This window comes from Haliotis asinina, chromosome 12, assembly GCF_037392515.1.
Source record: "Haliotis asinina isolate JCU_RB_2024 chromosome 12, JCU_Hal_asi_v2, whole genome shotgun sequence".
Lineage (NCBI taxonomy): Eukaryota > Metazoa > Mollusca > Gastropoda > Lepetellida > Haliotidae > Haliotis > Haliotis asinina.
The window spans coordinates 2,613,123-2,638,558 of NC_090291.1; the positions used below are offsets into that span (position 1 = coordinate 2,613,123).

The following is a 25,436-nucleotide window of genomic DNA, read 5'->3' on the forward strand; positions in this document are numbered from 1 at the left end:
ACATATATAAATATTACTGTTTCAAACGTACAGTCTCACTTTTATACGAAATTGTGCAATTTCCCGCCATGTGAAATGAAAACAACGTGACGTCAAAGGTCACGTGGTGTCAGCGTAGCTCAGTCTACAACTTCGTGGAGGGGTGTGTGACTTGACTAGTGAGTACACAGTTTTACAATTTGCATTATAATTGCTAATTAGCTTACGGCTCTGCCTTAATTGGCTTAGACGCTTGTGTGTTTCACATCAATCAGGTCCATGTCAATTCAGCTGGTTTTGAAATTAACACATACGTGTTCTGTTCACGGAAAACATGATGTACTGTTTACATTTGCGTTTGCACGAATCGCACAGAAAATAATTTGACCTGCGTGTAACAAACCTGTCTAAATCATTGAAGATTACCTTGTCAGTGCTGCTGAGAGAAAGATCATGTCACCAATACATGTTGCTAGATGTTACGTTTCGGATCTATGCGTGCTGTGTGGATTTGCTGTTTGTTTGTCGAGTTGAGTGACTGTTGAGTGTGTTACGTGTCGAGCTCAGTGATAGTGATTGGGGTCGTGATCGGGGCTGGCAGGGCCAAAGATGGTTACCTCAAACTCCTCACATTCTTGAAATTCCAGAACTATTTTGTCGAGACAGACAAATGGAAGTCGTGAATAACACGAAGGCAGTGATTTGTAAACTCAGCTTTCATGAAAATATTGATTCAGATAAATAGGGTATCATGTCAAATCAAGAGTTTAATTAGTTCAAATGCACTATAATAATGTCTGATTTTTGGCAAGACATCGTCACCAGTTTGGAGGGGTTTTAGAAAGGTACACAGGTATTCATTGTTTATCCTTTGAGTAATAACATCAATAAACAATAAAATTTATTACCCCAAAGCACAACATTGCAATGCTAGATTCAAGGTAACTGCAAATCATTTATTTGCTCAGGAAAGTTGCAGTCGCTTTTGTTAATCTGATCTGATATTTAATTGTTCAACAGGTGAATCAATTGAAAAAAAAAGATCTGCAGTTTATTTGAAAAAAAGATGTTTCCAAAAAAAGTGAATATGGCATTCTTATGTTAGCAGCTTGATGATTATGATATGGCATTCTTATGTTAGCAGGTTGATGATTATGTCAATATTTCTCTTAAGAAAATAATTATCAATTAATCCTTTTTGCATTTTTAAGAATTGAAATTTTATTTTGCTTGTTGCATCTTGCCATCTGTAACCACCCAAAACTCTATGTTAATAAGATAAAACAGTCTGCTGATGTTGCGAAAGGCTGACGTGTCTCTTGGTATTATGCAGAAGAGAAATGTTTAGCTAATTTTATCAGATATAGTTTTTTTTTTTGCATTGCACAGACAAGACCAAGTTAATTTGCAGCCATGTGTATTTTGAATCCGCGATTTGATTTAAAGGCAGCATTTTTTTCTGTGCAATTCATATAAGTTTTGGTCAGTCAGTTGGTCAGTTTACAAGAAAACATTTTTAACAAATATAAAATCTAGATATTTTCTTATCTACATCAGAAACAAATGCAAAAACATTTGTAAACTTTGATTCGGCAATGAGATATCTGTGATTGAGAAGGACAAAAGACCTGTCATTTAGAAAACTAATATGTTCTGTTTTCTTTGGTATTCGGGAAATAAGAAGTATACAGCAAAATCATTTGTTATCAAATTTGCAGATTTAGAATCCATTACACATATTGCACTGAGGGCAAAAGTAGCATAGAACATCAAAATAGATTGAATCTGATATTACTTTTACAAAGTTAGACAGCTCATTCATTCACAAGGTTTTGATTCATTAATGGCACAATTTCACACATTTTCAGCAATATTACTTTAGGTTCCTACTGATGCCATAAAAGACTTACTATCTCTTATAACTTGCCTGACTGAAATTTCAAGGTGAACACTTGCCATATAAGGAATGTAAACACCTGCCCCATGTCAAAAACTGCCATGTCCGGTGTTTCAGTGTTGGCTGAACTGGTTTCAATCACAAGTTTCACGTATGTTTTTGTGCAATACATTCAGTGGCTAAGTTCACTGAGTTCCGTCTCCAAGTCCAAAAGAGTTACAGGATACTCGTAAAAAGCGCTCCAAGGGACATAACTCAAAGGGGTTCGCTTGAAATAATGTTCAGTCAGTAGTTGGGGCTAGAGTCAATTTAATGCAACATTGCATGAATTCATTCAAACCTTTTGACTTAATCTAGTATTCTTAATACTGTTCCTTAAATTTTTTGGAATAAATTGCATGGTAGCTTCCCTGAAAGCTGAAAGTTTACTGAGAGAAATGAATTATTTATTTGTAGAAAAGTGGGGTCTTAAATAGTGCTCTAATCTTTGACAGGGTATTAATATTGAGCTACTTTTAGCAATATTCTAGCAAAATTGAGGCGGGGGGACACCAGAAATGGGCTTCCTACATTGTACCCATGTGGGGAATTGAATCTGGATCTTCGGTGTGATAAACTAAAGCAATAACCACTAAGTTACTCTACTGCCCCATGGTATATATTGGTAAATGATATGTTTGAAAGGAGAATGTTAATACCAAGTGCTTAGCTTGCTTGTTCATTTTCACTTGTCCTCTACCTGAAGTCTTCATCCCAACACTCACATAGGAAGGAAGCACTTGACCGAGTTGCTGATACGGCATGAGGTTGAGTCTTAATTATCACGTCAGTCTCATGATGATGGACATAGAAATAAAACAGCTGCCCTAACCATCAATAAAAAAACAGTGGGAGTTCAATTTCAGATTTCAATTTTATGTATGTTATCAGAGCTCCAGATAATTTTTCAAGCAATTGAGTAATTACTCCCATGTCTGTTTATGGATGAGTAATTGCATTTTTTTGAGGAGTAACTGGCATTTTGTATACTCCCACTAATTAGAGAATGGAGTTCTTTTACACAGAGTTAGGCTCACGTCGCCTGTCAGGCTGGTAGTTTCAGAGATGTGCAGGGCCTTATGGCCTTTTGTAAATTATCTGTCAATTATTTTTCAACTGGAAAGTTTCCCCTTTTTTCTTTATTAATGTTTGGGAATCATTGATGTTCGATCATGTTATGATAACATACAGTTTCACTTCTAATTGGTATTTCAGTGCTTTGGCACAGGAATGTCAACACCAGTCTAACAAATGAAAACTCCTGTGTGTGCCATGTGCTTCCCTTGATTTTGTAGAAACAGTGTGAAACTGTGTACAATGTTGTCTATTTTGTTCTTATTGATTTGACTTTAACCAAATGGGCCTGCAGATTTCATTCAGGGCCTGTAGATTTTAAAGCGCGCAGGTAGCAACAGGCCCTGATGGCTAACTGGCAAATTAAAGAATTGCAAACACTGTACTTAACTCTTCTAAATACATAAATATAAATGTTTCTCAATAGACTCAAATTTTTAGTAATTGCCATATTGCCAAAAACATTTGGCAGCCATTTGTTAATACTCAACATGGGAGTCATGTGACTATTAGAGTAAACCCCAGACAGTGGCTACGGCTATAACAGTACATGTATATATAGGCATGGCTTACCATTAGCTTATGCTGCTGTAGAATATGGACGCCACGACGAATCATACTCATGCCCATTTACTTAATTGTGTAATGCACGTGAGGTATCAGACCTATAGGGTTGTAAGTGATTCTTATGCATATTTTGTACTCCCAGATTTGTAATAAATTGAGCAATGTGATTTTCATTGAGTGAAATATGCAAATACGCGCCCTATCTGGAGCTCTGATGTTATTCATATGTTGTTGTTGTGCCCTTGTACAGGTATATCTTGCATTCATATTGTACTCAGGCCTGTGGCCTCTATGCTGAATACATTCGACTTCTATCCTTTTCACCAAATTCCCACATGAACTTAATTTAATAAAACTTTAATGTCAATGTGTTTTGAAAGTTTGTCTTTACCATTTTAGATCACCAGTATATGAGTTTCATCAGAGCCTGTGCCATTGACTCGGACAGTATTTTTAACCACATTGAATATGTGGTCACATAATATTCCTCTCAATGGGTATCAATATTTTTCTTTGGGTTACTTAGTGTTTATTTTTTGTATGTCAGAGGCGTACTTTTGTTTAGGTAAGTCTGATTGAAATGTTAAATAATCTCACATAATCTCACACTGGCAATAAAAGTGTCAACTTACAAGTCAGATATTGCATATTTTGTAGGTCTTGTTCATATGTACCGCGATGTGGAGCTTGCTCTCCATCAATCAACAAAGATCTATAAGGATGTATATATGTGACATGAAAGTATGCATTGTGTAATTATGAAGTTGTTAAACTTTATTAAGTGTTTTCCAAAAAGGTATTTTAGAACTGAAATATTTGGAAATGTTTCTGAACCACAATGATAAATCATTCACAATTTTTAAATATGGTATTCAAAGCAAGAGGAGATTTTCAGGAAACATTGAAATAAAAATCTAACACTCTCTGAAAAACACAAAGGCCATCTGTTACTGAGTACGTGTAATCTCCAGACAGGTGACAGTGGAGACATGTGCTCTCTACACTTCAACTACCAAGGGAAAATGTCATATCATCACATAATTTATGGACATATTGTATAAGAAGTAACTCACAACGGAGGCAGTGTTTGTGATTGAGTGACCTGTCATTGTTGAGCTGCTTCATCATCAATCAACAAGTGTTTATTACATTACAACATCAGAGAGGTGTATTGGCACTGATGGCTCTGATAGGCTATCCTGTCCATTCAGCCCGGATCATCCACAAGGTTTAAAAGCTTGTTTATCAAGCCTCACATCTGTGTTCCAGCTTGTGCTAGGAGCCGGGCTGTGTTGTTACAATGCATATCCTTTTAATCAAAGGAGTCTGCATATTTTGGCGTACAACTAATGTAACTTACACCAGGTGATAGGTAGCGGGTAGTTATAGACGGTAGAGATTTGTGGTGATGATAGGCCAGAATTAAAGATGTCGGCAATGGGGTATACTTATAGCATGCAAGGCAGGCGTTTGTCAGATATGTAGGCCATTGGAAGATTATTGTACAAAGTGTCTTCAATAATTTATTTTGGAAATTTGATAGGATATTGATGCATCTTTGATGCCCTGTTAAACCTGATATTACAGAGATGTCCATATAAATACGCTAGGAATGTTTTTTGTCTGAAGCAAATCCTTTTTATAGGGGAACTATTTGAACTATATTTGAGTTGTGAACCATACTGTTTTGACCAGACTGTTGGGCTATATGTTGATCTTTCTAGATGGATATGTCCTGAAAGATTGTCACTCAAGAGGTAAATTTCATTATGCCAGTTTGTGACTGCGTACCTGAAGCCATTGTACATGCAGATAATGACACTGTTCCTTTGAAAAGCCTTGACGTAGAGATTTTAAAGAATTTAATATACGAAGGCTACCCTCTAAAGAGCACATAGAATGATTGTATTTTCAAAATCAGTTACAATAGTCAATCCTGTTAAACAAGGAGAAATCTGTCTTTGTTATGTAAAGCGCTCATGTGCACCATTAGTTTTGTAATCAGTGCAATGGTGCATCAAGAAGTGTCACTACGGAGTATGCTCGAGTCCATTCATTATTTTGGTCAAGACTTTGTGATTCGAAAAAAGAAGAATGAATAGGTCCCATGTTCGAAGTAGCGAACATGAGATAGTACTTTCAGCTTTGATTTTAATTTTGGACAGTCAAACAAACTGGCTATGTAGAAATGGCAAATGGAGTTTGCAGGTACCAGTTTTCTTTTTGGGATCTGTAAACAATATCACAGTAGGGAGTGCATTAGAGATTTGCTGTAATTAATAATTATTGTATCTATGACAGGGATTGAACCCAGGTCTTCAGGGTGACAAGCAGGTGCTGTAACCACATTGCTGCCCAAGTGTTTCCAAGAGGTATTGTGAATAATGTTATGTTCAGACTGAATGGCAAATTTGCTGTTAACTTTGAGTTTTATTACAATATTTGTTCCCATCATTTTGGCTGAAGGAATGCCAGTGTAACATCAAATTCTCCTTCTCGATAGAGGTACAGAGACACATTTTGAACTCTCTCTCCTTAGAGGTACAGTGTCATTCTTAACTCCCTCTCCCTATAGGTACAGAGCCACATGTTGGACACTTTCTCCTTCTAGGTACAGAGCCACATACTGAACTCCCTCTCCCTATGGGTACAGAGCCACATGTTGGACACTTTCTCCTTCTAGGTACAGAGCCACATACTGAACTCCCTCTCCCTATGGGTACAGAGCCACATGTTGGACACTTTCTCCTTCTAGGTACAGAGCCACATACTGAACTCCCTCTCCCTATGGGTACAGAGCCACATGTTGGACACTTTCTCCTTCTAGGTACAGAGCCACATACTGAACTCCCTCTCCCTATGGGTACAGAGCCACATGTTGGACACTTTCTCCTTCTAGGTACAGAGCCAAATACTGAACACCTTCTCCTAGGTACCAAGCCACATACTGAACTCTTTCTCCTTCTAGGTACAGAGCCACATACTGAACACCTTCTCCTAGGTACCAAGCCACATACTGAACTCCCTCTCCCTATGGGTACAGAGCCACATGTTGGACACTTTCTCCTTCTAGGTACAGAGCCACATACTGAACTCCCTCTCCCTATGGGTACAGAGCCACATGTTGGACACTTTCTCCTTCTAGGTACAGAGCCACATACTGAACTCCCTCTCCCTATGGGTACAGAGCCACATGTTGGACACTTTCTCCTTCTAGGTACAGAGCCACATACTGAACTCCCTCTCCCTATGGGTACAGAGCCACATGTTGGACACTTTCTCCTTCTAGGTACAGAGCCACATACTGAACTCCCTCTCCCTATGGGTACAGAGCCACATGTTGGACACTTTCTCCTTCTAGGTACAGAGCCAAATACTGAACACCTTCTCCTAGGTACCAAGCCACATACTGAACTCTTTCTCCTTCTAGGTACAGAGCCACATACTGAACACCTTCTCCTAGGTACCAAGCCACATACTGAACTCCCTCTCCCTATGGGTACAGAGCCACATGTTGGACACTTTCTCCTTCTAGGTACAGAGCCACATACTGAACTCCCTCTCCCTATGGGTACAGAGCCACATGTTGGACACTTTCTCCTTCTAGGTACAGAGCCACATACTGAACTCCCTCTCCCTATGGGTACAGAGCCACATGTTGGACACTTTCTCCTTCTAGGTACAGAGCCACATACTGAACACCTTCTCCTAGGTACCAAGCCACATACTGAACTCTTTCTCCTTCTAGGTACAGAGCCACATACTGAACTCCCTCTCCCTATGGGTACAGAGCCACATGTTAGACACTTTCTCCTTCTAGGTACAGAGCCAAATACTGAACACCTTCTCCTAGGTACCAAGCCACATACTGAACTCCTGCTTCGAGGTACAGAGCCACATACTGAACACCTTCTCCTAGGTACCGAGCCACATACTGAACACCTTCTCCTTCTAGGTACAGAGCCACATACTGAACTCCTTCTCCCTATGGGTACAGAGCCACATGTTGGACACTTTCTCCTTCTAGGTACAGAGCCACATACTGAACTCCCTCTCCCTATGGGTACAGAGCCACATGTTGGACACTTTCTCCTTCTAGGTACAGAGCCACATACTGAACTCCCTCTCCCTATGGGTACAGAGCCACATGTTGGACACTTTCTCCTTCTAGGTACAGAGCCACATACTGAACTCCCTCTCCCTATGGGTACAGAGCCACATGTTGGACACTTTCTCCTTCTAGGTACAGAGCCACATACTGAACTCCCTCTCCCTATGGGTACAGAGCCACATGTTGGACACTTTCTCCTTCTAGGTACAGAGCCACATACTGAACTCCCTCTCCCTATGGGTACAGAGCCACATGTTGGACACTTTCTCCTTCTAGGTACAGAGCCACATACTGAACTCCCTCTCCCTATGGGTACAGAGCCACATGTTGGACACTTTCTCCTTCTAGGTACAGAGCCACATACTGAACTCCCTCTCCCTATGGGTACAGAGCCACATGTTGGACACTTTCTCCTTCTAGGTACAGAGCCACATACTGAACTCCCTCTCCCTATGGGTACAGAGCCACATGTTGGACACTTTCTCCTTCTAGGTACAGAGCCACATACTGAACTCCCTCTCCCTATGGGTACAGAGCCACATGTTAGACACTTTCTCCTTCTAGGTACAGAGCCAAATACTGAACACCTTCTCCTAGGTACCAAGCCACATACTGAACTCCTGCTTCGAGGTACAGAGCCACATACTGAACACCTTCTCCTAGGTACCGAACCACATACTGAACACCTTCTCCTTCTAGGTACAGAGCCACATACTGAACTCCCTCTCCCTATGGGTACAGAGCCACATGTTAGACACTTTCTCCTTCTAGGTACAGAGCCACATACTGAACACCTTCTCCTTCTAGGTACAGAGCCACATACTGAACTCCCTCTCCCTATGGGTACAGAGCCACATACTGGACACCTTCTCCTAAGTACAGACGCACATACTGAACTTCCTTTCCTTCTTCGAGGTACAGAGACACATTTTGGACTCCCTCTCTGTTGAGGTACAGAGCCACATACTGAACACCTTCTCCCTCTAAGTACAGAGGCACATACTGAACACCTTCTACTAGGTACCGAGCCACATGCTGAACACCTTCTCCTTCTAGGTACAGAGCCACACACTGAACTCCTTCTCCCTATGGGTACAGAACCACATACTGGACACTTCCTCCTTCTAGGTACAGATCCACATACTGAACTCCCTTTCCCTATGGGTACAGAGCCATATACTTGACACCTTCTCCTTCTAGGTACAGAGCCAAATACTGAACACCTTCTCCTAGGTACCAAGCCACATACTGAACTCTTTCTCCTTCTAGGTACAGAGCTACATACTGAAAACCTTCTGCTTCGAGGTACAGAGTCACATACTGAACACCTTCTCCTAGGTACCAAGCCACATACTGAACACCTTCTAGGTACAGAGCTACATACTGGACAACTTCTCCTTGGTACAGAGCCATATACTGAACACCTAGGTACCGAGCCACATACTGAACACCTTCTCCTTCTAGGTACAGAGCCACATACTGAACTCCCTCTCCCTATGGGTACAGAGCCACATACTGGACACCTTCTCCTTCTAGGTACAGAGCCACATACTGAAAACCTTCTGCTTCGAGGTACAGAGCCACATACTAAACACCTTCCTCCAGGTACAGAGCTACATACTGGACACCTTCTCCTAGGTACAGAGCCACATTCTGAACTCCCTCTCCCTATGGGTACAGAGCCACATACTGGACACCTTCTCCTAAGTACAGAGCCACATACCGAACTTCCTTTCCTTCTTCGAGGTACAGAGACACATTTTGAACTCCCTCTCTGTCGAGGTACAGAGCTACATACTGAACACCTTCTCCCTCTAAATACAGAGCCACATACTGAACACCTCCTTCATTCACCTTCAAGATCAAGGAACAGAGCCGTAGGCTGAACTTGCTCACCTTTGAGGTACAGCGCCTTAGTGAAGGCAGAACTCACTCATCCACCTACCTTTGAGGTACAGATCCTAAGGCCCAACCTTTGAGATACAGAATGGAATAATATCATCTATTGGGACATGTACAGATATATGGTACCCATGAAGATCTGGGTAGAATTGATCTTCAGCAACCCAGGATTGATGTTAGAAATGATTGAAGAGATCAGGTTGTCAGGCTCACTGACTTAGTTAATATGTCCCGTTAATACCGTTACTTTCATGGGCAGACCTTTTAATTGCCACCAAGCTATTTCTAAGAAGCCATCTGTTTGCCTTAAAAGGTTCACCTTGGAAACTTGAACTGACCAGTAATAAATCAATGCATACATTCCAGGAAATTTTCTGTGTTTTGATATCAATTGCTAAGTAGATGTTTTCCTAAAAGCAGATTTTAATAATGACATCATATGACAAAGAAGTTGCAGTGTATGTTTATTCCAGAATAGAATATGTATCGTGTTTAGCTTGGTAAGTCGTTTTTATATTGACGATCCCAAATGCTTGCATGGTAATGTCTATATATGTGCTGTTCTAGAAAACTAGAGAAATTGTATGCCATTATACATAGACTCCATTGTCCTGACTCATATTGCTAAAATAATTCTGCCTGAGCAAGCAACAACAACAACAACAAAATTTAATTATTTCTAAAAGCAACAAATAAAATATTCAAATAATGCCAGACAACCACCTGTTGTCTTCTAAGCACAAGCAAATGTTTGCAAGCATGTGGCAGGTTTTCATTTAGCTGGTGCCTTATTTTTGCTGATGAGCATATTTGTGAATAAATAGCCAGGCAAAATGAAAAGGATGTTTTCACTGATGCACACTGTGGCGGGGTTGTTTCGCATTTTACAGCAGTCTGTCACACCTCTTTAGCAGCCTGTTTCAGTTGCTGGAGATTATGTGTCTGGAATTCTTCTAAATTAGCATTTTCTGATGAAGGGGGTTATTGTCTGGGGAAATTCTATCCTAAAGGGCAGCTTTTCGTCTGAATGGTTTTCTATCCCGACAGCTACCCCTGATGAGGACATGCTGACTGAGTTACACTCCAAGACTGCCACCCATGGCAAAGCCTTTCATTAGCTGCACAATACAAAAATAGATTGTTAACGTGTTAAGTTAGACAGTATTGAGTGGCCGTCTGTGGTGTGTGCTTTCATTGTGTTTGTACAAAATTGGAAACTATTAGCAGTATAAGACTGTTACAGTATAATTAACCTGATCGTCAAGACCTGTGTGTGTGGTGTTGATGTTTTCAAATGAAATCTGGCTGGAGGCCAGTCAATTTATGCTTGTGCAAGCAGTCATGTTTCAAGAATAATATTCACTTTGTACCTGGCTGATTTATGAATGTAATCATCCTGAGACGAGGATTGTTGCTCGCATTGTCAACCACATGTTTTGTTTTGTTTCAACTGAATCTAGTTGTACTGTGACTTCTGACTGGGGTCACAATTTATCTAGACCTGGTAACAATGAGTGTAATACTGCAGCCCAAGTATGCATACCTTTCAGTAATAATTCACAAAGGAGAATTTAATATTTCCTGTTTCATTGTACTAAATGAATATGTAGCTGTTGCATGGCAAGGACAGCTGTGAACCAGCCCATTTGAACTCGAGTGTCATACAGGGCGGAATAGCTCTTCAAAGACATGCGACAAAATGTTTTGGATGTCAACCGTAACATTTTCCATACAGTGGAAGCTGTCTAATTTGGACTCGACTGGGACCGACTTTTGTGTCCGGATTATGAGAATTCCGAATTGGACTGATGAGAGTCAAGAGTTAGCTCCCTTGACCAGGAGATACGCATGCATGGTACTTTTACCATGGTGTAACATGTTTTCGGGGTAATAGGACAAAAGATGATCATGGAGATTATTGTGTATCAGTAGATTATCAAAACTGTAATTCCGTCAATAAATATCACCTCATCTTATATAAATAACCCCCTTGTACGGAAGCGCATGTGATTCAATCTTCTCCACAGAAATCAACAAATGGAACGTATCATTGGTTCAGGCATTTCGTCACTGATGAGAAATTCCTGGAGCATCAAGAATGAAGATTTTTAATGGATATCAACTTCTTTATTATGAGAACACAACGTTTTGGAGTTAATGCTTACTCCTTCATCAGGGGAATGAGGATGGGGTACAGAGCTATATTTATATGTACAGGTAAACAATAACAAAGTAACAAGTGGAATGAATTAGCGAAAGCTGGAAGCCAGTATAAACAAGCACTGATAGGAAGCCGACAGTTATGATAACAATGATGGAAGCCAATGGTAATTACATTACACATGATAGGATTATGCATACATAACACAGATTGAGGATTAAGGACAATGTACATGATTGGGGATTAAGGATGGAAGCCAGTGGTGATAGCATTACACATGATTGTAAATTAAGGATGATTTACATGTTCGGGGATTAGGGATGAAGGATGATGATGTACAAACACAAGTTGATAAGGATGTACAAGGGTAGATTGACTATATATTGGCACAATGTTGTGTAAACACTAATGAATTACATAGATAGAATGTACATGGATAGATACTTGGTAGGTACACTCCTTGGTCACAAGTGCCTGGGACTTATTGATAAATTAATCTTATCTAAGCGTAATGGCTTCCAGCTTTCGTTAATTCATTCCACTTGTTACTTTGTTGTTGTTTACCTGTACATATAAATATAGCTCTGTACCCTATTCACATTCACCTGATGAAGGAGTAAGCATTAACTCTGAAATGTTTTGTTTTCATAATAAAGAAGTTGATATCCATAAAAAATCTTCATTCTTATGTATTTCACTTCTAAATGCCCTTCAAAGACTTGATACTGGAGTATCGTCTTTTTTATAACAAAATTGCATACCATCAAAATGACACTGAGTGAGGCGTGTCAGCTTGCTGAAATTCTTTGTTAATTCCTGTTGTTAATTGATTATCATCACACCTGATAATCCATTTGAAGTTGGTAATCGGCTAACTACAAAGCACTTCCGCCTCAGCACTTCTGCCTCAGGCAGTCCCGCTAGTCCGAGTTAATTAGCGATGTTTTCGTAGTAAATTACCTAGAAAGGCCTAGATTTCAGTCCGAAGTCCGAGTTACATGAAGTCCGAATTAGTTAGCCTGTATGTAATGATAACTCAGTTAACTTCTGCCGGGACCAACAATTCGGTCCAAATTATATAGAAAGCCGAGTTACTTAGTGTCGAGTAAGACAGCTTCCACTGTATATTAGAATACCGACTTCTAAATGCCTGCTCACTATTCAACATGGCGGTGGGGTAGACTAGCAGTTAAAGCATTTGCTCTTCACGCCAAAGATCCAGGTTCAATTCCCCACATGGGTATTGTGTGTGAAGCCCATTTCAGGAGTCCCCTGCCATGATATTGCTGGAATAGTGCTACAAAGTGGTGAGAAACTAATCTATCTCATTCAAGAGCACATGCTTCTTGTGAGACGGAGATAACAAGATGAGGTAGCTAGGTTTACTGAAGTGGTAGCATTCAATTCCATATATTAATGCTCATGATGCCAATCTTTGGATTGTCTGATCCAGACAATTATTTACAGACCAAACAAACAAAACAGAAATTTAGTTGATAGCATGTCAACATGAACTGACATCCTGTTTTGATGGTTTTAGTATCAATCACTGGATTGTCAGGTTAGGTTTTGCAAAGGCCACCATCATATAGCTAGAAGGTTGCTGAGTGTGTTTTTCAACCCATAAACAACAAGCAGAGATAGAAAGAAAGAAACAAACATTAATTTCACTGGTAAGGCTAGCAGGAGCAATTGTGATTGACAAGGCCAGTGGAATGCTGCATACATGTTTGTGTAAAGTATAAGGAATATTCCTACATGCCTGCATACTGCGTTTACCTACATGGACAGGTAAGACAGGTGTGTTGTGTACCTACACAGCACCTGTATTGACACTGCAGTCAACGTGACTGAACTTGCCTCAAGTGTACCTTTTTCTGTTGATATACTTTACGAGAATTGTAAAGATGTTAAAGCATTAAAGTGTAAATGAGGTTAGCTATCAGTGACTGCTTTAGGACAGACAACTACTGTCTTTGTGGGGATCTGTTTTGTGAGTGTTTTATGTAGGTACGTGAGTGATCATTGAGCCGTGATCTGCCGAGTTGACTGACAGGTCGCTAAAGACGACAGATAGTTGGCGAGTGAATCACACGGGTATACGCTCACAACAGCGATTGTGTGTTTGGAATGTACTGCTGCCTTTTGTGGAGGGCTTGTTCTGTCGCTGCTGACTCTGAGTTTGTGTACTGAGTGGCAGTGTGGAGTGTGAGAGTGCTACCGGAGTGTCAGTCTAGAGTGTTACTCGGGCTGTCCGCAGCCTGTCCAAGTGAAACATCTGGGCATGTCAAGTGTTGTCCACCAGTTGTCCACAAGTGAGTCAGACTGTTGATTTTGTCTCATTTCCTTCCAAACCAAGTGTGTACAGCTCAGTACTGAAGCTAGGTGTATGCATTGTCAACAGTGATTTCTTACTGACATTGTTGTGTTACTGTTGAGTGCAGAGTTTCTGCAACATTTGCTGTTTAGTCACTGCTAGTAGTTATCACCTTGCAGCAAAAAGCATTTGCTTTACAGTAATGGGGGATTAGATTGGCATCATGCAGCTTACATTTACTCTTGGTTAAATGCACCAAAAGGGTTCTGATTCATGTTTATCAATATCTTTAAATGAGAACACAGTGATTAAGCAGTAACTGCTCAGAAGCTTATATCTGAAAATATCGTATAGGAATAACGGTCTTGATAATTATTCCTGATAGTCTAGAGTTTTACTCATCAGCACAAAATATTGCATAGGAATAGCAATCTTGTTAATTCCTGATACTCAAGAGTTTTACACAGATAGCCTTGATGGAATGTGCTGTAGAGGTAACATTGACAATGAAGATGACAAAGAAGAGGAGCTATACTGCTTAGATTCTTATTCCTGCATTGAGTGTAATTTAGAGAATTTGTGTTGAAATGCCCCCAAAGTGAAAAAAAAATATCGGGTTTAAAATCCTTTTTTTTGTAGATAATTGTTTTGCAGGTTTGCATGTCAAGGGGACAGTGATTAAATCCTAAAAGCAAAACAATAGTAGTATTCAGCTGGGAAGTAGGGGTAATTGTCTGTGTATACTGTATGTGCTGTGTGAGACTGTGAGTATAGGTACATGTTTATGTGGCTTAGAGATTCCAGAGGTCCATTAATCAGATGTTGCCTGAGGCAGTAGCTCTTTGCTTTGTACTTAATCCACCAATCTATCTATACCATGCAAGTAGGGGATATTCCATTTTGCGAGCATACCACTAGCCATTGCCAGTGCATATGAGAAGACGTAATAATATATCCATTCAGATAAAATATTTCCAAAGGAATGGAATAGATTGTCAAATTTTCAGTTAATTTCTCTTCGTCACCTGTTTCCTCCTTGGCTTTAGCACACAGTTTTTATCAATCTAGTAAATCCAATATCCCCTACTTTATTTTTTATGGGATATACACATATATATACATGGAAAACATCACACGACACCTTCATGTTAAGACACATTGAGACTCAGGCTTAGATTATATGTACTATCAGACTTTCCATAGCTGAACATATTTCCCATCCGACTTTCCATAGCTGAACATATTTCCCATCTGACTTTCCATAGCTGAACATATTTCACATCTGACTTTCCATAGCTGAACATGTTTCCCACCAGACAGTGTAAAGCTGAACATATTTCCCATCCGTCTTTCCATAGCTGAACATATTTCCCATCTGACTTTCCATAGCTGAACATATTTCCCATCTGACTTTCCATAGCTGAACATATTTCACATCTGACTTTCCATAACTGAACATGTTTCCCATCAGACAGTGTAAATCTGAACATATTTCCCATCTGGCTTTCCATAGCTGGACATATTTCCCATCTGACTTTCCATAGCTGAACATATTTCCCATCTGACTTTCCATAGCTGAACATGTTTCCCACCAGACAGTGTAAATCTGAACATATTTCCCATCTGACTTTCCATAGCTGAACATATTTCCCATCTGATTTTCCATAGCTGAACATATTTCCCATCTGACTTTCCATAGCTGAACATGTTTCCCATCTGACTTTCCATAGCTGAACATGTTTCTCAAAAGACATTGTAAAGCTGAACATATTTCCCATCTGACTTTCCATAGCTGAACATGTTTCTCACCAGACATGTAAAGCTGAACATATTTCCCATCTGACTTTCCATAGCTGAACATGTTTCCCACCAGACAGTGTAAAGCTGAACATATTTCCCATCTGACTTTCCATAGCTGAACATGTTTCCCACCAGACATTGTAGAGCTGAACATATTTCCCATCTGACTTTCCATAGCTGAACATGTTTCTCACCAGACAGTGTAAAGCTGAACATATTTCCCATCTGACTTTCCATAGCTGAACATGTTTCCCGCCAGACAGAGTAAAGCTGAACATATTTCCCATCTGATTTTCCATAGCTGAACTTGTTTCCTATCAGACATTCTAAAGCTGAACATGTTTCTTATTTGTCAAACTAAATCTGAACATTTACTAGCAGTCACTGTAAAGCTGAACTTGTTTGCTTTGAGACAAGCTAAAGCTGAGCATGTTTCCTATTAGAGATACTAATGCAGAACTTGTTTTTTATCAGACGTGCTTAATCTGAACATGTTTATTAGCAGACATCGTAAAGCTGAATGTGTGTGCTATCCGACAAGCTAAAACTGAACATGATTCCGATTTGTCACACTAAAGACATGCGGAAGTGAAATTTATTCCATGTTTAAAAAACAAAGCCTGAACTTCTTACTTAGTAGGTTTTTAATCCTCTAAACCCACTGAACGAGTTGAGGTACAGAAGATGTCTGAGTACATGAAGTAGTTGTCTGTCCTGTGACTGCATTGTTATAAACATAGTATGATCATCAAGGGCTGCTTGTGTCACGGTTAAGAATTTGCCGTGACAAACAACGTAAGAAACCCCCTGTGAACCAGCAAAACAGAACACAGACAAGTCTAAAACATTCAAATACTGTATTATTAGGTCTAAGCAAGAGTCTGAGAGCAAGTTATACAAAGTCACAAGTCAATTTCACAATACTGATTTCAAATACAATACACGTTAGACAAAATCTAAGGCAATGGGTCACAAAATGTAATATAGCAAACTCACCAAAGCCTTAGTGCGAGAGATGCAGAATGCAACACAGGGATGAGTCTGACAGCGGTTAATATAGATCAAACATAATGGCAGTGATTTATGATGCTACTCCAGTGATGTGTCCTAACAACACGGCAGCTAGCCTTTATATATATATTCTGTCATTTCCCGAAAGTTCGGGCACATACGACCATCACCAACACTGTAGAAATCTCCAGCAGTCTCCTGGAAGTAACAAATAGAAAATCAAGAGCAGATAATTTCCGGACAGCCTGCTACCAATATCTTAAAAATGCTGACCATCTATTATATGAAATGTGACCCATCATAATTATTATTCAAAACACTAAACATTGTGACCCAGCAATAATTATTACTTAATTAATAACAAAAATATCCAGAAAATACACACTCATAACACTTGTGATAACCCAGTGATTGTGTCTGGTCTTCCCTCACCTCTTCCTCAGTCTGTGTGCCATAAAAGGCGACTATGCTTGTCGTAGGAGGCGACTAACGGGATCGGGTGGTCACGCTGGCTGACTTGGTTGACACATGTTATTGGTTCCTATTTGCACAGATTGATGCACATGCTGTTGATCACTGAATTGTCTGGTCCAGATTCAATTATTTACAGACTGCCGCCATATAGCTGGAATATTACTGAGTGCGGCGTAAAACTCAACTCACTCAGTCTGTGTGAAGTGCAGTACTGACAGAAGGTGTAGAACAGACTGATGTACACATTTAAAATAAGTCTGTCTGTCTGTCTGTCTGTCTGTCTGTCTGTCAAGTCATGCAGTGGCTGTTGGTAATGAGCTGATTTTGAGTTATTTGTACACACTGACTACCATATGTCTGTCTATCTGTTAACTGCTACTCTTGGTGGGATGTGAAGTGGATTGACAGTTATGCACGTACATGTGACCATATGTGTCTGTCGGCTACAGGGCTGGAGTGACATGTCAAGGTTGACAACATGGTGGGAACTTAACCCAGATGATAATACAATGTAAACTATGGCACACTGAACAAACAACTACATCACGTCATAGCTCATCCTGCACTAAACACGAGGTCATTTACCCCAGCCAACACAGTCCACAGTGAGAAGCCATTTTTGAAGAGCAGCATGTTTCACATGTTTTCTGTAAGACACATGAATTCTGTTTTTTTGTATTACAGATTCTTTCCACCAAATTGACTAGGTTGGACAGAGGCCATATTATTGTCCCGAAAATTTAAACTTTGCATGGTTTATGAGATAAAGAGAGAATGTTTTGTTTCCCATGCCAGCACATGTGGTATAACCTCAACCACAGAATAAGTGTGGACAAATGACGGATTGAAACATTATTTAATTTTAACAGCGAGTATGAATGAGGAAGACAGTGACCGTCCAGTTGTGAGAAATTAATCAATCTGCTCAGTGCTTAGGTAATACCCATTGATTGATTAAAGGATTAGTTCGCTGTTTTCTTGACAGCTTACCTGAGAAAGCTTTGTTTTGTGATTTCACTCTATGTATTGTAAAATTGACTGGATATAGCCTAGTCATCAAAATGTCTCATATGTTATACCCTTTACCCTTTCATGCAACATTTTATCATCCCCTACCCCAACGTACTGTATATTTTTATGATTAAGACCTATAACCTCCATTCACTACCCAAATCTGAGCGTGAAAGGGTAGCCTAGTGGTTAAAGTGTTCACACAACATGCTGGAGACCCAGGTTCAATTCCTTACATGGGTACATTGTGTGATGCCCATTTCTGGCGTCCCTACCTTAATATTGCTGGAATATTGCTAAAGGGGGCATAAAATTCACTCACACACTCATCCACTCAAATCTTACAGCTGACTGACTTATTCGATCAAATGTATGTAGTTGTCATATTATTGCTTAATGCTTGTTCACCAAAACAACAATGTTGATCAACATGATCAGGACTGATCAGCCTATTCATGACCTAACAAAACGAGCAGGATGTTAGGCAACACAAACCAGGTATAAGCCCTGCCAGAAAGTCTTAGTGTCATGTTATGATAATCTAGATCAGAACAACAGCCCTACCCAGTTCCTGGATTTTGTATGAATTCTGACTTGATACATTGTGATAGCTGGTGACAATGTTATGTCAACTTATATATTACAGTTGATCATACCCTGTAACTCACAGCTAAAATACACACCAGGGTTGTCTCCCTTAGTTGTGACAGGTTCCACGGTACAGTGATTTCTGTATGTGGTATCAACTATGTACACTTGTTGAAAGATTCATAAGGTGGATTATGACTATCTACATCCTGGCTTATAAAGTTGACAGTTAGAATACTGGTGAAAGCAGTGTTCAACCTGCCTCTTTGACTGAAGGTATTCACAGTCATTATTCCAGGCCAGTTATTAAGTTGATTTAACCCTTTCACTGGAAATAGTACTTACCAGGCTAAGTAAGTTTTTCTGTTTATTTGCTATAAGGGTTGTTGGAAGTAGTAGGGTAGACGAGTGGTTAAATCATTGGACTGTCTTGCAGAAAGCGTTGGTTTCATTTTATTTGCTTGTCTATATAAATATGCACCTGACTGTAAGTACAGTAACCCTACATTGTGCTATTAACCGCTTTATGAGTGAAGACTCGAGTGTGACAAATAAAGGGGACCATAGTTGTCAAACCAACCAAGTTGTCCCCCATTGTTGCTGTGGATTGAGCTGCCCAATTGAGAGTTCTAACAGGGACTGCAAGCATCATTGCTTTGTAGATTTCTAACACTGCTCCGTTTGTTATAAAACCTTAAGGCCTCAATGCCAGACGTACTGCAGAAGAGAATCACGACTCCTCATCTGCTTTGAGTTGCTATAAATGCCTGTTAGTGATGGTGTGTGAATCTTGAGGCAGTAGTTTTCCTCCATGTGTTTGAGAGAGGCATTGTAAAATGACTGCAGCAAGCACCAGGGTGTCTGTTTATGTACATGTCTCAACTCCAGCAGTGGTGACCTCTGTTACAGGTTGAAGTAGGTAAGGGGAAGATTAGGTTTGTTAATACTAACTTCATTGTTTGATTGTGTGATATAAAACGACACCATGGTGTTTGTGACACCTTTGTTGAGCTGGTCATGTTCAGGGGTTTTAGGTAGGGTTCTCGCATGGAGCAACATGATAGTGCTTGTCATGCCTTTGTTGAGCAGTCATATTCTGGGGTAGGGTTTGAATATGAAGCGGCACCAAGGTATGGGGTATGGAGCAGGCCAAGATAACATATTTTGGAGTCTGAGTGACTACTTTCAACATAACATGCTGTAAAGAGGGTGGATGATTTGAAACAGTTCCGGCTTCATTACACAATGTGTAATGTCGCATGATATTATTCCCCACAGGTCTTCTAGCATTGAATTTTTATGGTGAGATCTGTATATTTGTGCAGTAAGTGAATATTGTTGATTACCCTATATCCCTCAGCATGATGTGACTGACGGAAACCAAAGGTTGACAGTATGCGGCCATGTCAAGGGATAGGATGACACACGTTACTCAACAGTATCATAGTCAGAGAACTTGATTCACATGTAAAACAAACCAAAATAACATGCACATTATACTTGGTTTGTAATTATACAAGTTGGTCTGAAGTCCTAGGCAGCAATCTGAATTAATTTTCTATCAAGCAAACTAAAATCTAAAGCTGCCAAATTACCATTTTGACTCCAGTTGAGAATGTCTGAGATGTTTGTCATGAAAGGTAAGAGGTGGGATCAGGTGTGCAGACTAATACTGTGTGGTAATGTGTCACTAGATTCATGTAGTGAGTGGATGAATTCAGTTTTACACAGTTTTTGGCAATATTGCAGCAATGTCATGGCATCGGACACCAGAAATAGGCTTCACACAAAGTGCCCATGTGGTGAATCACACCCATGTGTTTCGCATGACGAGCAAACACTTTTACCACTTAGGCTACCTCGCTGCCCCCTGTAAAATATCATGAGCCTTGCTTTCAGTATCAGTTAGTGGTCAGACTGGCACATCAGTTATAGATCAGTTATAGTTGGTGGTAAAGAGCTGGAATATTGCGGAGTCAGATAATTACAAACAAGTACACTGATTAAAACTCTTTTGGATGTGTCTCAATTAATCCTAATGTAATGTGGAACCAGATATGATGGAATTTTAGAGTCGATAAATTTGATTAAGATATTATTTTTGTCAAACTGCATCATTTATTCTTGTATATAATTTCTAAGTGAAGTTAGCCTGGTGATGTGCTATCTGCTTACCAGCTGAACACTTGTAAATGATACAAGTCACAGCATGAGATAAGTCTGATCTCATTTGTTTTCATGGCTGAATGTAGGTCACTGTGATAGTATCTTAAGTTAGTATGGATTCAGTCTATTATTAATATTTGGTGGGCAGTACTGGGACTCTCAGGTCAGTGGTGTTCGAACCTGTTGATGTGAGTATGTTTGGGGCACAAACAATTGTATTCCAGAAACTCTTTGGACTTGTGACTATTTGACAGAAGTAAATGCCTGGAAGAGGTTGTTAAAATTGGTCTTGAGCAACCTATGCCTGTTAATTGTAAGTTGTGTCCAAAGGGATTGGGTGGTTTGCGTGCTGACTGTGTAGATCCATGTTGTTGTATCCTATTGTATAATTGTTCTTTTTGTGATGTCAGTAACTCAGGTGTATGGTCCTGGCTTAAACTTTTCAGACTGCAGTCGCATAACTGGAATAGTCGTGAGTTGGTTGTACACAACCAACAAATGTTGATGTTATATTCTTGAAAAATAATGCCAAATACACAGGAATGTTGGGTCATACACTTTTGTAGTAATATGTTTTTGTTAGAGATAATATTTCAGGGATATTGCATACTTCTGTCAGGGAATATTGATGTCATGTGAATGGTAACTTGTTTGAGTGGTACTTTAAGAGTTGTCAGGTTTACAAATAGGACAAATTGTTATGGATAACAACTTCTTTATTGCGTGATTGCGACGTTTAATACAGATTCATTCCTGCTTGACAAAGGTACAAGAATCTGTATCGAAGCGTCACAGTCACGCAATAAAGAAGTTGTTATCCATAACAATTTGTCCTACATGTGAATGGTGTTGAAATAATACATGTTACATTCAGATGCCTAGTTTATACAACTTTTGCAAAGCACTTATATGAAACTGTCAGTGTAAGTTTTTTGAAAAACAGCATGATGTTAGCTGTCCATTTAGCATTTTATGAATAAACTCGTGAATAACTGACTCTGTCTATCATTGTTATTAATATTCTTATAGTCAGCTTTCATTATTATGATTTCTTTTCATTGTCCCATGTCTGCAGGATAAACATTTCAGTAGATGAGGCATTCCATCGAGCATTGTCATCCAATCTCTATTAGACATTCAAGAACATACTTTCACTCTAAGATCCATCATCTTCGATTTTCGTGAAGTATAGTCTTAAATGAACATTGAAGTGGCATATAGCTTGGGAAAGTTGAATTTCAGATTGTTGAGTTTTGGTTGGTTATTCATGGGTCAGTCAATGTTTGTGAAAGGTGGTTCTGATGTGACCCATAACGAGATGTCCTCAGATTTTTCTTTTTTAGTATCAATGATATGATGTTAGTGTTAACACGTTCATTATGATGCAACTAGTTTTCCGGATTTTGTTGCATTTACTGTGTTCAAAGACAAACTCTCTTTACAACCATTATGACTGATAAATCTCAACAGAGATGAGTGAACATTGTTTCCCTGTTCCTTATTTCAAAAGGGAGGGCATTTATTGTTGCTAAATTAACCTTTCTCTTTCCAGATATGGAGCCCTCGGTCAAGGAAGGAAGGCGGAGTCAATATTCTAGTAGTTGTTATGAATGGGGCAACAGAAGCAACAGATGCCCTTGATGTGGTCACCAAGGATACCAGGCGCAGGCGGTCTGAAGATGATGGCAGCCAAACACCAAGGAATTTCACATGAAGCCTGTGAAATGTGTTCAGGAAAGAATATCTACATAAATATCAGAAGCTGATAAGAAGTACCCCCATCTGTGGTAGCCCACTATTTCTTCTGTTTCCCTAGTAACAGATCTACATATGTTGACTGCAATGGAACTGCAAATCTTTTCCAGAAGCAACAGATATTCAACTGTGGTCGTCTACCAATGATTATCTGAACCCACTGTCCCATGAACCCGTCAGAATTTACTGTACAGAACAACCGTAAGAATTTATTGTACAGAAAGTAACTGATTACTTATGTTATTACCTCAAACATTCCTTTATACATTGTGTTGCTGTCCAGTGTCTACAGTCTACATTCCATGAAAGAAGATATTGACACATCATTACATATCAACGATTACATACTAGAATAGTGTCAGGGATTAATTTTTTTAAAATAATCATATTTCCATATATTTGCACACAAATCATTCCATACAGAAACATCAAACCCTCAGTCCGAGAAGTTTCTCTGGTCCTTCGGTTTATTCGTTTTCACAGATGTGTTAATTTTTAATGATTCCATGAGACAGAAAACTTCACAAAACAGTTGTCATTGATTGCTTTATGTCAACAAATTAACTGCACTCACCTGTCAGACCTGCTTGACAGATTACTACTTCTAAGCAGAGTTCATTAATCTTTTGATGGGCGAGTAATTGATCCCTTGGCAATACTCAGAGCAGTAGAGCTGCTGTTTGTTGAGGGGTTGTGTAATTCAACCGAAGAGATCATCATCTCTGCATTGTTCAGTAGGACCATCAGCTGGGTGTTGTGTGGACCTTAGCTACAGACTTAAGTTTGTGATTGAACACCCCTGTTTTACGATAGCCTTTATCAGACATAGTTGACTGTCCTGGTACTGATGGTTGACAGCTGTTTTCATGGGTTGCTGTGAGCGTTGATCATGGTTTGTGATGAGAGAAACTTTGTTGACTTTGTGATAAAAATGTGATAAAAACAAGCCATATCACTGACTCAATTATTGAACAAGCTCTTGTATCCGGCTGATATTATCCAAGTGCGTGTTTTGTTTCCTTGGAGAAATTTGACATTTGCAGATGAAACTTCGGGTGACTGACTGTGGATGAATTAATCGTAACTTAGGCAACAGTTTTCAATCAGTGTTGGCTGTTTGGACAGTGAGATTACCAGCACATGTGAAACAATGGTAGCAGTTTGTTTATGAGAACTGAACAGTACCATGCAGAGTACTGATATGGGGATTATATATGAAACCTGAAATGGGTGATAAAACAAGATAGTGTTTCATTGTGTTTCATATGGATTATACTGACAGCAGTGTATGTGACGGATTCACAGAAGATTGGTTTCGATTTATCGAATATATTTTCTGACAATGTAACTAATGTGACCCCATGGTGTATCTGTGACTTGATATGTTGGCTTCATGGAGTGTCATTGTCTGTCTTGGAGTTAGAAACACAATAACACTACAGAAGGCAGCGAGATGGTGATCCATTTACTGTGCAGTCAGACAAGACATACCATGAGGATAGTTATCTCCCTTCGTTCAAGTCTCTTCTCGGGGGCGTTGTGACAGTCGGCATTGTCATGAAGTCGTCACTTGTTCTGGTGGCGCTAGTGTCGGCAGTATTCTGCCGTTGTTTCCACAAACACCCAGGTAAGACTTGTTTTCTGTATTTTGCCCGACATTGTTATTATATCATTATACTAACATATTATACAAACATTTGTATAGCACTGATGTCCAGCTCAACCGCTCAAAGGCGCTTTGTTTTCCCCTCGGTCATTAGAACTAGTGAGTGAGTATCGTTTTACGCCACAGTCAGCAATATTCCAGCTATATGGCGGTGGTCTGTAAATAATCGAGTCTTAACCAGACAATCCAATGATCAACAGCATGAGCATCAACATGTGCAGTTGGGAACCAATTATGTCAACCAAGTCAGCGAGTCTGACCACCCAATCCTGTTAGTTGCCTCTTACGACAAGCATAGTCGCCTTTTGCAGCAGGCATGGGTTGCTGAAAGCCTATTCTACCCGGACCTTCACGGGTCTCAATCATTAGATGGCCATCACAACTCCATATCATATTTTCAATCTCAACACCCATTGTATCTTAGATTGTGCTTCCAGTAGAGGATCCCTGTAAATAGCTAGATTAGAACTGGTGTCTGGGAACTCATGCTAATTGTAAGGGTGAGTCATTGGTTTTACACCTTATCTAGCAATATTCCAGCAATATCATGGTTGAGGACACCATGAAATGGTCTTCACACATTGTACCCATGTGGGGAATGGAACCGGGTCTTTGGTGTGGTGAGCCAATGCTTTAGCCTTTAGGCTACATCATCGCCCCTGCTTAATGCAAGCGGTGACTTGACAACACATTGGGGTGGTCACACTCTGACTTGGCTGAAGTATATACCTGTTGTATTGAACAATGCTCATGGTGTTGATCTCTAGTCTTTTCCAGTAGTTTACAGACACTTGTCTTGTAGTAGGTATATTGCTGAATTCAACATAGTTTTTTTTAAAAATCTTATGCTGTAAGTAAGTTTTAGATATAGCAATGTCACGTCTATTGTATGTTGACCCAGGTGCACTGGGCACCGGT

The 25,436-nt window shown here is 39.7% G+C and overlaps 1 protein-coding gene across 2 annotated transcripts in view; it reads left to right on the forward strand.

The window, feature by feature from the left end:
• The first annotated feature begins 96 nt into the window (after window positions 1-96).
• LOC137258130 (uncharacterized) overlaps window positions 97-25,436 on the forward strand; it is a 56,130-nt gene continuing 30,790 nt past the window's right edge. Inside the window, exons 1-3 of one of the 2 annotated variants that reach the window (XM_067795694.1) lie at window positions 97-158; window positions 5,858-5,928; window positions 22,650-24,479. In XM_067795694.1, the coding sequence (XP_067651795.1) occupies window positions 24,410-24,479 (70 nt within the window). In that variant the 5' untranslated portion in view covers window positions 97-158; window positions 5,858-5,928; window positions 22,650-24,409. The remainder of the gene's footprint in view (window positions 159-5,857; window positions 5,929-22,649; window positions 24,480-25,436) is intronic. The other variant, XM_067795693.1, reaches the window with a different exon arrangement.